This window comes from Simochromis diagramma, unplaced genomic scaffold, assembly GCF_900408965.1.
Source record: "Simochromis diagramma unplaced genomic scaffold, fSimDia1.1 OVJJ01000361.1, whole genome shotgun sequence".
Taxonomy (NCBI): Eukaryota; Metazoa; Chordata; class Actinopteri; order Cichliformes; family Cichlidae; genus Simochromis; species Simochromis diagramma.
Genome location: NW_024386860.1, coordinates 10,494,106 through 10,511,339, shown reverse-complemented (window position 1 = coordinate 10,511,339; position 17,234 = coordinate 10,494,106). Strand labels below are relative to the sequence as shown.

Here is a 17,234-nt window from a genome sequence, read left to right as displayed (position 1 = left end):
TTTAGAAAAAGTCAAAGAGATTGACTGAAAAAAGGTAAGCAATTCATTTTTGTTTTTAATTTTAAGACTTTCATGATAGTCAGTAGGTCATTAATTCTCTGTCTACAGAAGACTTTTGCTCTGAGTATTTCAGAAACATGAATTATGTTGGTTTCAGAAAGAATGCTTTAATCCGGAAACTTCCTCTTTTTTTCTCTTGCATCATTTAATGTTTTAGACTTTCTGAAATGAAAGATGTATGTTTTTATATTATTTGCTTTTTTACAAAACTAAAAACATATGGGTCATTTATTTTAAAGATCATAATGAACTAGCCCTGATGTCACTGCTGAAACAAGTTTAATTTCTGTTATCTTATGTGAGTTTATTTGTTTATTTTGTTCTAAAATTAAATGTTACTGCTAATGGCTTACTTGCCTGATTTGTATACAGTGGATGTTTTATATATTTGAACTAAATGACACATATACATTTTTATCTTTTAAACTAATGCTGATTGTCCGATTTTTGTTAAAGTACATGATCTAAAATGTTTAATAATTCATATAATTATCAGTGTTGGGAACTTTTAAAATGTATTCCACTACAGATTACAGAATGCATGGACCAAAATGTAGTGTGTAACTTATTCTGTTAAGTTACGCAATGTGAGTAACATATTCTAAATGCTTTGGATTACTTGATATATTGTCATGCTTTTTGCAACTACATGAATGTACTATTGCTGTGTGATTTATTGTTATTAGTGAAGGCTACTCTCCACCGAGTTGACATTGTTAGCTGGCATTTGCTGGGGTTAGTTCAGTCTGTTAGACTTGATTGATAGCATTAACAACCTGCTAACTCCAAATGATCATGTGCAGTTCTGAAAGCAATACCAACTAGATTTTTAAATTTTAATATAAAATGAGTAAGAGTAGGGTGGACATTAAGTAAGGCTGCACTTTTAGCAGTGATCTCATTTGGAACCTATTTCTGTATCAGTAATATGTTTTCTTTCTGTCTGCTTTTAGAACTGCAGATGATTATTTGCAGCTAGCAGGTTGAAATGCAGCTTTCAGTAATTGTAATAAATCACACAGCAATAGTACATAGAAGATATTGAAGTGGCACATAACCCAGGTAGCTGCCACAACTAAACCAAGGTAGTTGCAGTAGGCTAACGTTAGTTTTTAAAAAGAACTTACTTCCAGATGTTCCTTGAGCTTGGAGGTGGAGTCTTTTGATGCTGAGAGCAGCTCGGTTGCTGGCAAACAGAGCCTGCATTGCATGGTCAGATTTCACCCACCACTTTCTTCTTTAAATGTGAAGTGGTGTTGGAATTTCAAAGTAAAAAAATCCTTTCCTGTATGTGCACTGCCGGCTCTGTTGTGCTGGCTCCAGTCCATTAATGATGTGCGAGTCATGAACGAATCATTCAGTACTCAAGAACCACTTAACTGACTCGTGAATCATGATTCACAATCCAAACTGACTCCTTCACTGACTCATCCCTGTTACTGTTAGCAAACTAATTTCATTATGCATATGTGTAATTTCATATGTGCTCGCGCTACATATGACTTACTCCCCCCCCCCCTCCTGGTTCTCAGCTGCTGAAACTCAGAGCATGTTACTGTGGAAGAGTCGCTCCTTCACCTGAGATGAAGTCTGATAGTCTGACTGACGCAATATAACATTCAGTCTACAATTTGTTTGTTTTGCAAAGATAATAAGCAGACTAAAGGAAAAAATATATGAACTCAGTTCCACCACTATAAAAAAAAAATATACAGTGTCTGACTCACATTCTGCTGCTGCAATTATGTAAGTAAAATCAGAATTTCACTAAATTATTTAGATGAGAAAATATATATTTGACATATTTGAGGAAAATAATAATAAAATAAAATACATAAAATAAGTGTTCCCTTTAGAAATCTTTTTTTTCTCTTTTTTTGCTCTATAAAATAGGTGTTTTCTTTTTCAATCACTCATCTTAGCAGTAGGATTTACATGAAAAGAGAAACAAATTAAGTTTGAGTGAAAATGTACATTTTTTTCACTCTCTGGACTCAAATGACTCAAAAAAACATAAATTTTGGTGAGTGTCTCATTCAAACTCGAATCAGTAAAAAGAATCAAATTTACCATCACTAGAGTCTATTGTGTAACTGATGCCACCAACATTAATAAGGACTCGTACATTAGAGCCTCTTATTGCGTGTTTTGTTTGGGTTTCCAGCAATGTGTGGAATTACCAAAAATAGAGAGGGGATAGCCTAACATATGAAACATCAAAAGACCACTGTATAAGCCATTTATTTCAACAAAGTAACTATTCTAATTATTACCTATCGAAGTAGTAACTGTATCGGAATGCAATCACTCATATTTTGTATTTTAAATACATAACACAGGTACGTGTATTCCATTATTCCCCAACACTGATAATTATTTAGCCATATTATTTACTTTCCCAGAAACCCTCCAATACTGACTTGAAAAAAACATACATTTACTGAGTCACATCTGACGACTGCTTTCAGTTTAAACTGCAGATTTCATGTACGTCATATTTTCATGTTTTTCAGTCGACACATGAGTTTGTGTACTGTGGGCTTTTAGATTCACTCTAATGCTCAAACAAGAAATTAGAATTATAGAAAATGTTTGCTATTGTCACTTGGCTTTGTGGTTTGCAGTGGGGTGTGCCATTAACAGTTCAGACCAAAAACAAAAAAAAATAGCTGTGATGTATCTCTTATATTATATTACATTTAACAAATTCTCTTTTGTGAAGATGTCACAAACAAAAGATTTTTGCACTTACGAATACTACAAAAACTGTTTTTGTCCATTTTTTCCCAGATACACCCAAAGATGGCAGAATTTCAGTCAGTCCTTCTGGTCCAATAGTAGAACACCAAACAGTGACTCTGACATGCAGCAGTAATGCCCGCCCAGCAGTAGAAAACTACGCCTGTTACAGAGCTGATGGAGACCAGGAGGCTCTCACTGCGACTGAACACACTTTAAATATTACAGTTTCAACAATCAACAGTAATTTCTTCTGCAATGCTACAAATACAGTTGGATTTAAAGCATCCATCAACCTCCAAATAGACGTACGGTGTATGTATTAATTTTACAAAATTACTACTTATGTACCCTGACTAGTACCCACCTAGAAATCCATTAATCGAGTTGCATGGTAGAAAAATATATGTGTTTTTGTCTTCAGAATATTAGAGGCCAAGAAAAACACCTTGTCATTTTACTTCTCATTTTTTATTTAAAATAAAACTACATTTGTTTTTTTTCTACCGAACAAGCTTAGAAATAGGATTTTATGTTATTTGCCTTGCAGATTTTTCCACAAGGCTGAAAATGAGATTGGAACTGAACGTTCTAACCTGACTAGCCTTGATGTTCAATGTATGTATCACACAATTAAAATATTTAAAAGTTTAAGCATAATTTGAGCAGGTATAACATGTGCATGGCATCATTATTCATGGCAGGTTGTGAAACACAGTGTGGATTTTAAACTGAGTGCTTATATATCAGTTTTTTAAAGGGTGCTGGAGTTGCTCAATTTGGTGGGATTGTGTAGAAAATTCTTCCTAAAACTTTGATACTGACAATAATCCTGTTTGCTGATAATTTAAATTTATATTAAACTTAACTTAGTCATAGAGTTTTTCTTTGTTTTGTTTTTTGATAATATGTTCATTTTGAATTTGATGTGGAAAAAGCTGGGGCAGGGACATGTTTATCAGTAGGTCACATAAGCTTTTAACAGCACTGTTTAAGAAATAGAGGCATCAATGATCTACACGGCTGCTCTTTTCTACATTTAAGAGAAAGACCTTGAATAGTTAAGATGCCTCGTCAGACCAGCCACATATTAGTTTCCTGTAAATTTGCCCTAAGGACTCCAAAATGTATATTCGCTAAAGATCGTGAAAAATTCACTAAGTTACAGAATAAAAACACAACAGCTGCAAAGTCTGCCGAGTGCGAGTCTGAAATATATATATATATATATATATATATATATTTCAAGCGCTTTTACTGTTAATATTTTTTTTTAAATAAGACAAGGAAAATGAATGAGTCAGTACTCACAGATGAAAACACTGCCTCTTTGTGTCAACTTGTGTTATTTTCTGTAAATCTTATATTCACAGCTGTTTAGATAAATTGTCAAATTTTTGACCTTTGGAGAAAAATACATCAAAAGAAAAAAAGAAAAAGTTTGCCGGGAGAAATGTGAGAGGTTTTATTTTTCAAAATTTTGAGACTTTCAAGACATGAATTCATTGTCTTTAGAAGATTTTATCAGAAATCAGAAACATAAATTATGTTTACTTGTTGAAGAATATTTTAATAAATTGCGTAACTGCTTTAGACTTTGATAGGTTTTGTATTGTTGATTGTCATTTATGCTTAGAAGAGTATAATCATTTTTAGATTGAAAGAATGTCTCATCCTAAAGAGGTCTGTAAGAACTCTGTGTAGCTGAAGAGGGGGTGCGTTCACTCCTCTGTACAGAGAGTGTCCTGGCATAGATCACACTCCCTAGGAGAGTTTATCTTTTCTTGTTGATTTATGATATAGCAAGCACACGTATATCTGTTTAAGTATAAGAGCCTTTTGTTAGATGGACTTAGACGTCCTGGCACTAGCCTTGGGGAGTTTTCACAGGGTCACATCTTGACCTCACACAGATCACAGATCACACACACACACACACACACACACACACACACACAGGCAAGGTACTCTTTGTGTGTATGTAGACGTCATATGTTAATGAACCTATGCATATTCATGTAACCTCAATAAAAGGATAGTGTACGGGAGAACGGATGAGAGCAACTGGGGCCAAGCGAAGGAACGGCGTTTGTCCGGTTCTCTCCCGTGCACGAGTACCATGAAGAAGTTTGCCTACTTCGTGTCTTGCTTTGCGGTGTAATTATATTGTCTTCAACGTTCCAGCGAATAGGTTTATGCTACAAACCTATCATTAATTGGTCCTTCGATGCCGGATCCCTGGGATCGCATTCACCGAGGGGGGGGGGAGAGGCACGCTGAAAGACTGACGTCAGCCAGGAAGTTCCTGTGGATTCGCTGTCTGTCCTTCTCCTCGATGGATGGCGATCGGCGGGATTCAGGCTGATATTACACGCTAAGCAACGCCGAGTAAGTTTAAAGAGGCCGACTCTATAACCGTGTCGTTGTGCAGTCTCCGCCATTTTGTGAGGCGTTGAGAAGTTCGCTGCTTTGTGGAGCGAAACCCGGGTTCCTTGCTACTGTGTGCAGCAAGAGGTTCCTTACCGCTTTGTGGGGTAAGAGGTTCCTCGCTACTTTGTGCAGCGAGAGGTGAGTTCTCCGCCGCTTTGTGGGGTGTTGAGAAGTTCCGCGGGGTCCAGATTGTGCTGGACAGTAGGCCTATTTTGTGTTATTGTCATTTTCGTCGTCGTCTCGTTGTTGTTGTTGTGTGTGAGTGTGTGCGGAGCAGACCGCGTGGTGTGTGACGTCAGCAGCTGTTGTTGTTATCATGGGTTTCCTAAGCAGCCAGGAGTGTGTGGAAAAGGCCAGCCCACATCAGCAGCTGTGCTCTGGTGGGTGGCTTTCCCCCCACCCCTTGCTGACACAAAATGTTAACTCTTTAGCTTGCCCTGTTCGACAACAGCCTGTGTGCCAAACCATTAAGGTGGATAGTTGTTAAAAGTAACCTACATTAAGCTTGTGGTTGCTCAAATTCAGTACAATGACATGTGAGGTGAAGTGATATAGGTAAATATTTAAACTAATGAAGTGCATAGAGACACTTGACCTGTGTGGAAGACTGTTGTCTTATTATGAGCCATTGTTGAAATATACAGCACGCCTGCGAAAACAACTAATATGCTGCAACTACTGTGTGATGTTGCATTGCAGTTTTTTTTTCTTTTTTCTGAGCTGATGAGCAAGCTACACATTATCAGATCAAGAGCTGTCTGAGAGCTGCTCAAAGAGAGGGGAAACAGAGAGTGTGCAGCGTTTCCATGAGCAGTTTTCCTGCATCTTGACTCGTGTGTGTGTGTGTGTGTGTGTGTGTGTAGCATCAGCATCATGTTTTTGTTTATTTGTTTTGTTGGATTAAAAATAATTAAATAAACTGGTGATCATGCCTATGGATCACCATGGCACATATCTCCAGCCATATGGTTTATTCATGCAGATGAAAAAGTGAGTGTGAATGTGTTTGACATCACAGTGTTTTTTGTGCACTGTGCAAAAGTAGTTGCCTCTGATTGTGAGTGAGAGCAGTGATTTTGCAGATCACAAGCTATTGTAAAGGAAGAAAAAAAAAAGTGAAAAAGAGACAAATTACATTGTAGACGAAGAAAAATAATCATAGGAAAAAGGTTTTGTGTTGATCAGCCGAAAAACAACTACAATGTCATTTTCTGCTTTTAAGAAAGGATTGTTTACACAAACACAGACAGAGAGAGAGAGAGAGAGATGTGTGTTGATTAAGCAGTGATGATGATAATGAACATGTCTTAGTTTGTCACTTTCAGGTGAAAAGCAGACCTGTATCAATTTTCCACATGCAGCGGTCGGACGGAAGAAATTTATAGTTAAACATCATTGGAAACATGCAGGCCAAGTTCTGGCTGACTTATATACAGCGCAATGTGTTTCTCAACCTCACAAACTCACAAGCAAGCTCACTCCTCCCTGAAGAATGCAGCTCCAAAGCAATAACATGGCAGATAAAGAGACAGCATCAAGTCCTGAGCAAAAGGTCCCAGCAAGCAGCAGCAATGTGGACAAACAGCATCAGAGAAGAGCAAACCCATCATCCTGACTGATCGGATGAATGGCACTGTGTTTACAACAAGCTGCAACTTCACTGTGCATGTGAAGAAAACTTTTGAGGAGAACTGAGGAGACTGTTGGAGTTTGACATTTGCCACCTGTGGAGTAAAATGGCAAGAAGAGACAGTGGAACACAGGACAAAGCTGAAGGAGAACTGCCGGCTGGGGACTGTTGCAAGTGGGAGAGGACAACAGAGTGAGAGTAAGTGGAAACACAGAGGAATGCTGTTATTAAATGTGGGAAATCAAAATTTGGGTTAGCAAATCTGGGGAAAAGAAAACTGACTGCTTAAGTTGGAAAATTGTGAAGGAGTCTGAAACAAATAGAAACATACAAAATCACACAAACAAGCAGAACATGAATTAACTTTACTAACAATTCCAAACACAAAATGACTCATGAAGACTCATAGCACATTAGTTAAGAAATGATCAAATAATAGCAGAGAAGTGTGTAGGAAAGGCAGCTTTAAGAACATGCTCTGCTGGATATGCAGCTCCACAGACATGCATTAGACCTGTCTAATTACACAAACCTGCAATGAAAATTAGCTTGTTATCTTTCATCAGTGTTAAAATAGTGTCAATTTAGCAGACACTTGTTATCAAATACTGAATTTATCCTAAAAAAAAAATGACTCTCCAAGTTGCAGGACAACAATTTAACCTTTGTGGGGGGAAAAAAAAAATCCTGGTTTGATAAATCAGTGATCAGGCAATAAATTTAGTGTTAAAATGGTAAATTGGGAGAAGCTTCCTGCTTGATTAATGCAGCATAAGTAATTTACTGTATGAGGGAAATTGTCTTTTGTGATAATATTTTGAACATGCTTTCCTGTTGTCCTGTCAACTTAGTGGGTTAATAGCTGATATGCAAATTAGTTGATCGGTTTTAGATTAATGAAAGGTGACTGAATTCTAGCACGAGTGAATGAGATGTGTTTGAGTGGAAACTCTAAAACACTGAGTTTCCTGCTTTGATGTGCGAGTGAATTCTGTATCTAGATATACAACTCTGAATACGTCATAACAAACTTTTTTTTATGAAGTGCATGACAGCATGTCACATGTTTTATGATGAAGGGAAAAGGAAAATTGAATAAAATAGATCTGTGGCCTAAATGAGTGAGAAGCACAGACCTGGTGATTAAACTCATAAGTTAATAAGACATTAGACTGTTGTGTGTTGTGCAGCTGATGGTTGGTTTGGAGTGAATCTAGCTGATGATTTTTTTTTTTGTTGTTGTGAAGTCGAGCCTGCCGATTAGTATGATGGTATGATGAACCATGCTAATGGTATGATTTACCTGAGATGAGGAGTTTGTGTCATGACTTAACAAGGCCTTTTTATTTGATACTTTCACAGTGCACTGAAAGTTTGGTTTGATAATTTGTTATTTTTCATTTTTATCTTTTGAACAGGCACTGATTTTGTTTGTTTATTTCTTTTCTTTAAGCAGATCTGCACGTCGGGAATTAAAAGTGCTATACGACCGATCGAGAAAGCCACTCATTTGGGACAATTATTAAATGAAAGTCCCTGTCCAAAAAAGGATTCAGCGATGTAATCCGATCTAAAGTTCTTCTTTTTTCCTTTTTGAAATGACGTCATTTTGCTGAGAGTGGAAACTAAATGCGACAATCGATTCCACTATCAGCAAAGAAAGAAAGAATGAATGGATGAATGGAAGGAAAGAAAGCTGACTGACTGGTGAAAGAAACTGTGAGAAATTGTATACATCTGCGCAGCGCTAACATTTGCATTTTCTTTTCTACAGCATTACAGTTCTTCATGTGGTTTGATCACATGATTTATACCAGGACAACTGGTTGATGTTTTTCCTACTACAGGATTTTTGGGTTTATGTGTGAGGAAAACTGTGTTTACAGGTTATGAGTGGTGATGCTGTTACATTGTGTTTTTGGGAAAATGTGACGGTTACTTTGATGGTATGAATAACATATTTTCCACAGCAATGGATGGTTGATTTTATGGTGTTTTTATGGCACCTCTGGAACCTGTTGACCTGTGTCTGACCTCCGTCTGACCACAGTCAATGTGTATTGCTAATGTTTGTTTCTTTGAGAATGCTGTGGAAGATTCAGCTGAAACGGACAAGTGACATGAGTAAAACAAATAAGAGATTACGGTGTTTATGGAAAAGTTTAATATGGGCTCTTAGCTGGCCACTTTGAACCCATAATAAATATGTGAGTGGAGTGACCTTGCTTAAGAGAAGTCACTGATTACGTTAATGTTAACTGAGCACATGGGATGATCCATGTTTGGGGCGAATTATGGTGATAATAGTGATTTAATGATTTGAGAAAACATGCACATGACACTTGTCTTGCCCGTGCTGAATGCTTATTACTCTTTTGATATAATTGTTTATACGTGTGAAGGTTGATTTTATTTCCAGATCTTGTGTATGCGGGCTCCTGGTGGAGCCAGTTTTTAAGACAGGGATCCAGGTTTGGTGAGTTGACGCATGAGCGTGTCCATGCGTCAAGAGGTGGGGTCCAGAATTAATATTAAACAATGTTTACTATTATTGTTGCAGTGATTTGTGTGATTAGCTGTTTATTTACAAGTATTAAATCTATGCAAGTGGTGCATCCATGCTCAGATGAGGCTTTGATCGCCTATAAGTGAAGTTCACTGAACTAAAGAATGTGGTTTGATGATTGTTGACATGCTCTCCAAATAGAAGTTTTTTTGAAATACAGTGGTGCAGCAGTGAGGAGAAACATTCCAGGCATAGCGGACAGCCCAGGCAGTGGTTGAGGTCAAAGATCAAGCTGGTTGGGGCCCATCATGAAATCAGACCTTGGAGCCACAGCAAGGACCATGAAACTGCCTGCAAAATAGAGGAGAGGATCGTCCACAAGATGGGAGAGAGACTTCAGGAGGATCAGAGATCATCTTCAGCACAGCAGACAGGACACAGAGAGCTGTGCTACTAAGCTTCCAGGAGATCAAGAGGAGACTTCCCACAGCAAGATTTTAAATAAAATGAAAGATTCAATATTGACGCTGAGGAAGACAACTAAGGTGTACGACGTGCTCTGCCTTAAACCTTCAGCAGCGTTGGAACACGAAAACTCGAGGGATGGGGAGCGTGCCAAGCTCCATCGACAGCACAGAAGGAGTTCGAGGATGACATTGTGATTCTGTGAAAGCACAGGAACCAGAAGCTATGGTGGTGATGACAGCAGTTTACTATGAACATCACCTAATGTGCCACTGTACTGTGCATACGATGACACTCTGAAGGCTGCTGGGATCATAACAGCAGTAAGACAACCCTGCACCCTTTCCACAGAGGTGTTTCTCTGCAGAGCGTGGACAATGAAGGAGTCATAAATATCCCCCTCACAGGACGAAGGCTTGAATGGGGTAATGGGAGGCCATAAAACTAGAGTGCTGAGAGGTCTGCAGCTTTGGAAATAGCTGAGACCCATGTTGACAAACAACAAAACCAACTGGTATGTTTGAATGTCTATCCTACATACATTTGGACTCTGGTCCTGTGGACAATGAAACAACTGGAAGAGACATTTATGTCGCCCTGCAGAACTCAAACCACTCTGCAGAGAGACATGTGATGTGCACACCCGGAGGAAGCATTACCAAGCTGAGATGTTTTTGAAAATGTTACTTTCTTATTTTCACTATTAAATTAACAATTTCTTTGCTCGTAAGATGCAGTTTGCCATGAGATGAGCTCAATGAGGAATGGGATAACTGCTAATACGTTTGTTAAACTGTGTACTTTTCCAGTAATTTAGGGTGATTGGACATATGCTGAATATAACAATGTTTGCCTTAAAGCTGTCAGACATGAGGTGATCATAACTGGGAACTTTTCTAGCATAAAGGTCAAAAAGGGGGGAATGATAGGTTTTGTATTGTTGATTGTCATTTATGCTTAGAAACATTTACTCATATATGCTTAGAAGAGTATAATCATTTTTAGATTGAAAGAATGTCTCATCCTAAAAAGGTCTGTAAGAACTCTGTGTAGCTGAAGAGGGGGTGCGTTCACTCCTCTGTACAGAGAGTGTCCTGGCATAGATCACACTCCCTAGGAGAGTTTATCTTTTCTTGTTGATTTATGATATAGCAAGCACACGTATATCTGTTTAAGTATAAGAGCCTTTTGTTAGATGGACTTAGACGTCCTGGCACTAGCCTTGGGGAGTTTTCACAGGGTCACATCTTGACCCCACACACACACACACACACACACACACACACACACACACACACACACACACACACACACACACACACACAGGCAAGGTACTCTTTGTGTGTATGTAGACGTCATATGTTAATGAACCTATGCATATTCATGTAACCTCAATAAAAGGATAGTGTACGGGAGAACGGACGAGAGCAACTGGGGCCAAGCAAAGGAACGGCGTTTGTCCGGTTCTCTCCCGTGCACGAGTACCATGAAGAAGTTTGCCTACTTCGTGTCTTGCTTTGCGGTGTAATTATATTGCCTTCAACGTTCCAGCGGATGGGTTTATGCTACAAACCTATCAGACTTACACCTTCCTTTTTCTTCTCTTTCGTCATTTAATGGTTAACCTTTGTGAAATCAACACTGTATGTTTCAAATTCAAATTCAAATTCAATTTCTTTATTGTCCCACAAGGGGAAATTAGTTTAGCAGCAGGAGGATAAAAATAAACAGAACAATACTATAAAATAATAATAACAATAATAATGATAGAAAGTTCAAATATTTTATGTAGTCTAATTTTTTTAGGCTGATGTCGAGATGAAATATTACTTTACGTTTATAATCTGTGACTATTCATAATCATTATTATTGTTGTATCATTTATGATTTATCATTGTTGTCATTCCATTGACACATTTCTTGAAACTGGTGATGTTATATTAAAGTCTGTATTTCAGGTGTTAGCATAAGCACATAATAATCTTTCATTGCAGGTGCAACTGTAATCATGTTATACACATATTGCATAATTAAAGGGTTGAAGCTCGGTTAAGTTAATTAATGGTTTGAAGCTACGGGCAGCGCGATGTCTGGCCGATCAATGGAGCAAAGTTCAGCTATTGAAAGGTTGCCTACGTGTTTACAGTATAATTTACTACATATTGCCTGTGTGCATTCAGCAGCCTCCTTTATGGATGTGTGCCTGGTAACAGAGGACGTAGAGGGGGGTCAGGCGCTAAGGTTAACAACACAGACACATAGTCTGCCTGAGGGAACTGATTGCAAAGGCTGTGTACCTGCATACGTGACAGTTTAGTTCTGATAAGTCCAGTGTAAGAGTGTAATAACAGGATGCATCTGTTAGGTGGAGGAACATCGGAAGGAACTGTTCTTTTTTAGAATATGTCCTCGCTGGAGTTACTGGAACATGCATCTGCAGTGACGCGTATTGCTTGTATAAATATTACACCCCACCTATTGTCAGGCGGGAGATGGAGCCTGATGTTTTGCAGAGCTCATCTTCACCACATATATGTGTTTTAATAAAATAATTTGTGTTGACCCACTATGGACTTTCAGTCGTATGTCTCTTCCTCAAAATTCGAACCCCGACACTCAACATTTATTTATCTATATTTTTCAAAATTACCATAACTACCAGTAGTAATGGTACTTTGACTTTAGATCTTAACAGCGTTTCCCTGGTAATGGTTAACAAATAATCATGTAAACTGTTTCCTGTGTAAACTTCAGACTTCCTTAAACTTCACTCTCTTGCAACAAAGATGGCTGGAACTCTGACTTTTCTTCTTGTTTGTTCTCTGCTGCAGGGTGAGTGAAAGAGACTTGACATGTGCATTACATAAAGATGATTTAAGTTGATGATAATAATAATACACTGTTGTTAATTTGAATTATTTCCTTATCAAATTATCTGACATCACTATTCAAGATGAATGTGCAGTAAAGTACCAAGGCTTTTCATTGATGAGATATTTAACAGTAAAAGTGTTTTGTATTAGTATCTGAATTCAATACTGAGTCGCTGTAACACGATAAATATGAAGGAAGAGATAAAACTGTTTGGGTTTTTGTTGTTATTGTTGTTGTTTTTTTATCGTGTTGTGTTTCAGGTGCGCTGTGCGGAACGTTCAACGTCACTATGCCACAGAAGATAAATGTTTTGAGAGGATCCTGTGTGAACATCCCCTGCTCCTTTAATGTAGACACGAAATTTGAAAATAACTTAGATGATTCATGTAAAGCATATTGGAGTGATTCAACTTCATTTACCAGTGAAAATGCAAAACTAAAGCCAACTAAAGAAATGACAGGAGACTTAACAAAGAAAAACTGCACCACAACTTTCAATAATACAAGTCTTCTTCAAAGTGCTAAATACTATTTCAGACTGGAGTGTGATAATCCACTGAGAATCATTTTTATCCAAGCTGGTGTAGATATTTCACTCATAGGTAAGATATTTTTTTTTTATCCATTTACTGACAATTCATGAACAAATTACACTTGTGGAACTGCTTTGAGCTTGCTCTGAATTCACTGGATTTTACTCAGCATATAAAAACTGAAACTGCTGCTCATTGACTGACCAGAATGTCTTCCCACCAGCTGCTCCTCCCTCACCGACTCTGACTCCATCCACACTGAAGGTGAAGGAGGGAGCCTCAGTGAGTCTGACGTGCTCTTCTCCAGCTCCATGTTGGTCTCATCCTCCAGCTCTGACATGGAGCCCTAATTTGGGTCAGAGTCAGGAGACACTGCAGGAGAATCAGGACAAAACTAAAGTCAGGACCTCTGTTATGAGTTTCAATGCTTCTCACCTCCATCATGGAAATAAAATCTCCTGCACTGCTGTCTACCAGAAACCAGATGGTAGCCCTGATGTCACTGCTGAAGCAAGTTTAACTCCTGATATTTCATGTGAGTTTATTTTTCTCTTCTAAACTGAAATTACAATAATATACTTTCTTGACTTGGTTTAAATTAGACATAAAATGGTCAGTAAATTACAGTGATGTTATGAGTATGCCATAACAACGTCTTTGGGTTTTATAAAATATAATGAAGACTTTAAAAGTTTGAATTTAATTTCATACTTTAATTTCATACATGCAGACTTTACACTGATGTGTGATCGTCTTAACGATGTACGTTTTTATTTTGCTAGCTTTGTATTTTACTTTAGGATGTCTTCAAAACTAACAACACAAAACCACATTTAGTGAGTCATGTTCCACAGTGGTTTTTTATTTAAACAGCAGCTTTTCATTACATCGTATTATAACATTATAGTGTTTCTAATTTAACTCACGAGCTTGTCGGAACTTTCAGATTCACTCTAAAGCTCGAACAAGAAAGTAGAATTGCAGTTTTATTTTAGACATTTGGCTTTGTGGCCTGTAATAAGTTCTATTAATAGTTCAGCTAAAGCGCAAAATGACCTTTGATGTTTGATTTACGTAATATTAACACATTATCATAATACTCATTTTTAGATTCACCCAAAGATGTACAAATTTCCATCAGTCCTTCTGCTCCAATATTAGAAAACCAAAAAGTGACTCTGACCTGCAGCAGTAATGCCAACCCAGCAGTAGAAAACTACACCTGGTACAGAGCTGATGGAGACCAGGAGACTTTTATTGGGACTGGAAGCTCTTTTAATGTTACTGTTTCAAAAGTCAAAAGTACATTTTTCTGCAAGGCTACAAATGCACTTGGATGTGAACGATCAAGCAACCTACAAATAAATGTTCAATGTATGTATTAATTTTCCATATTTACTCTTTACATATCCCAACTAGAATTCTATTAATAAGATTGAAGGATGTGCAATACATGAATTATTGTAATGAAACTAAAGCAGTAACTGATCTTTGGGGTGGAGTTAAATAATGAGACTGACAATAATCACATTACAAGTAGTTAATTTAAGTATTGGTTATTAAAATTAGGGATTTCTGACAGCCACATTGTTAGGCACATAGTAAGAAGAACTAAAAGAAATTCAAACTTTCTTCAAATAGCTCTAAATCTTTCATCAATAAATCAGTTAAAGATTAAAGACAGTTAAAGTTAAATACAGAAGAAAAGGTTATTTCATTTGACATGAACAGAGTCTTCAGAAAGAAAAGCCAAGAAAAACAACTTGTCATTTTTACTCTTCAGTTTCTGCTTAAGATGAAACCTTTATATTGGTGTGGTTTGCTCTCTGCTAATATTTAAAGATACAATTTTGTGTTATGCATTCAAGAGTATTTAATATTATTTTAAAAAATATCTTTTGGGGCGCTACTGTATTACATATATTCACACTTACTCTGTAAATAAAACTGTCCTAACATTTCAGTCTGCATGTTTCTGTGCTCATTTTTTCAGATTCACCTAAAAACGTTACTGTTTCAGTCAGTCCTTCTGGTCCAGTACCAGAGAACAGCAACATGACTCTAACCTGCAGCAGTAATGCCAACCCAGCAGTAGAAAACTACACCTGGTACAGAGCTGATGGAGACCAGGAAAATTATATTGGGACAGGAACTAGTTTAAGTACTAAAGTGTCCAGAGACAGACGAAGATTTTTGTGCAAAGCTGAAAATGAGATCGGGGTTGGACGTTCTAACCTGACTCACCTTGATGTTCAGTGTATGTATCACACAATTAAAATATTTAAAAGTTTAAGCATAACTTGAGCAGCTATAATATATGCATGGTATCATTATTCATTGCAGATTGTGAAACACAGTGTGGATTTTACAGTGGAGTCCTTCCTTGGGTCCTTGCTGGTGTGTTTTTCAGTGTCAGCGTGATCTGTGCAGCTTTCCTTTGGTATGTTTTAAAACTGGTTGTTGATTAAAACTAAAAGTCCTGCAGATGTTTCCATAAAATATTTTTCAATAATTGTTTTGTATTCTTCTAGCAAAGTACAAAAGAATGTGAAGCCACAAGAAGAGGACAGAACTTACATGTCACTGAATCGTAGAAATGTCGGCTCTTCAGAGTATGATGTCATTAACACAACTCCAAAGTGACCTTCACTGATCCTTCAGGATATATCTAATTTTGTTTTATTTTGTGCTTCCAGAGAAATAATTCTCAGTCACACTTCTCTTTATTAAATGCATTTAATAGCCACTGAGCGCTTATTCATCAGTTTTTTAAAGGGTGCTGGAGTTGCTCAGTTTAGTGGGATTGAGCAAATCCAGCAGAAAATGCTTCCTAAAGCTTTGATACTGACTATAATCCTGTTTGTTGATAATGTAAATTTATATTAAACTCAACAGCTTATAGTGTTTTTCTTTGGGGTTTTTTTTTATATATATATATATGTTCATTTTGCATTCGATGTGAAAAAGCTGGGGCAGGGACATGATTATCAGTAGGTCACATAAGCTTTTAACAGCACTGTTTAGAAAATAGAGACATTAGTGATCTACACGGCTGCTCTTTTCTACGTTTACGAGAAAGATCTTGAATAGTTAAGATGCCTTGTCAGATCAGCCACATATTAGTTTCCTGTAAATTTGCCCTGTTATCAGTATTTATGTTTCTCACACATGATTGTTTGATTATTTCCTCCTCAACCAAGTTTATTGCACTAAATGTTTAGAGTAAGATATCCTGTCACCCGAATGCCATTCATGCACAACTGAACCTTGTATCACCAATATTACCACAGCAAATGAATAAATTGAACAGCTCAACAGTTTTTATTTTATACCATGTTAAATGTTTTCCATGGGTAACCATGCATAGTAGTATGTTTAGTAGATGTATTATTAATTATATATATCGACAGAATAAAAGAGGAAATACAACTTTTAGCTGGTGTGTGTTTGTGTGTGAATTCTACTGAAAAAGTTCTTATTTCCCCTTCTAGATATTGTAATGCCTGAAATCGTCAGAGTGCATTAAACAGTTCTTAATATGGACACTAGTTGCTGTCACACTGTCTCTTTTGCAACTAAGGTTTCAACTTCCTGCTCTGATATCGGCCCCTCCTCCACCTCCTCCCCTGACAGCTGTAAGACTGACTCTCCTTCCACAGTGTGGAGTAAAATCCTTTCTGCCAAAACCTACCCTCTGCTTCCTGAAGTATGGGCACTGGTTGAAAATATGAGGTCTCATATTTTCAAATATGAAGTCTCTCAAATTGAAAAAACTATTGGCTTAACCCTTTGAGGTCCTCACCAAGAAAAAAGCAATGGAAAGTTTTTTTTGTTTACATTTCTTATTGATTTAATACAGTTGAAAAAAATCAAATAAAGGGCCAAATTATAATTAAATTAATAATAAAATCTATCCAGGGCATTGGATACAGTTTATTTCTAGTAGCATGCCAGTGAACATTGCTGTTTTCATTCCATCAAAGAAACAAACAACAAA

The 17,234-nt window shown here is 37.2% G+C and overlaps 1 protein-coding gene across 1 annotated transcript; it reads left to right on the top strand.

Moving 5' to 3' along the window:
• The first annotated feature begins 11,340 nt into the window (after window positions 1-11,340).
• On the top strand, window positions 11,341-16,672 carry LOC120732680 (B-cell receptor CD22-like). The gene is made up of 7 exons (XM_040030454.1): window positions 11,341-12,662; window positions 12,965-13,306; window positions 13,461-13,772; window positions 14,348-14,611; window positions 15,231-15,494; window positions 15,581-15,677; window positions 15,769-16,672. The coding sequence occupies exons 1-7, from the start codon at window positions 12,617-12,619 to the stop codon at window positions 15,878-15,880; spliced, it is 1,437 nt and encodes a 478-aa protein (XP_039886388.1). The 5' UTR covers window positions 11,341-12,616; the 3' UTR covers window positions 15,881-16,672.
• Window positions 16,673-17,234: the final 562 nt, after the last annotated feature.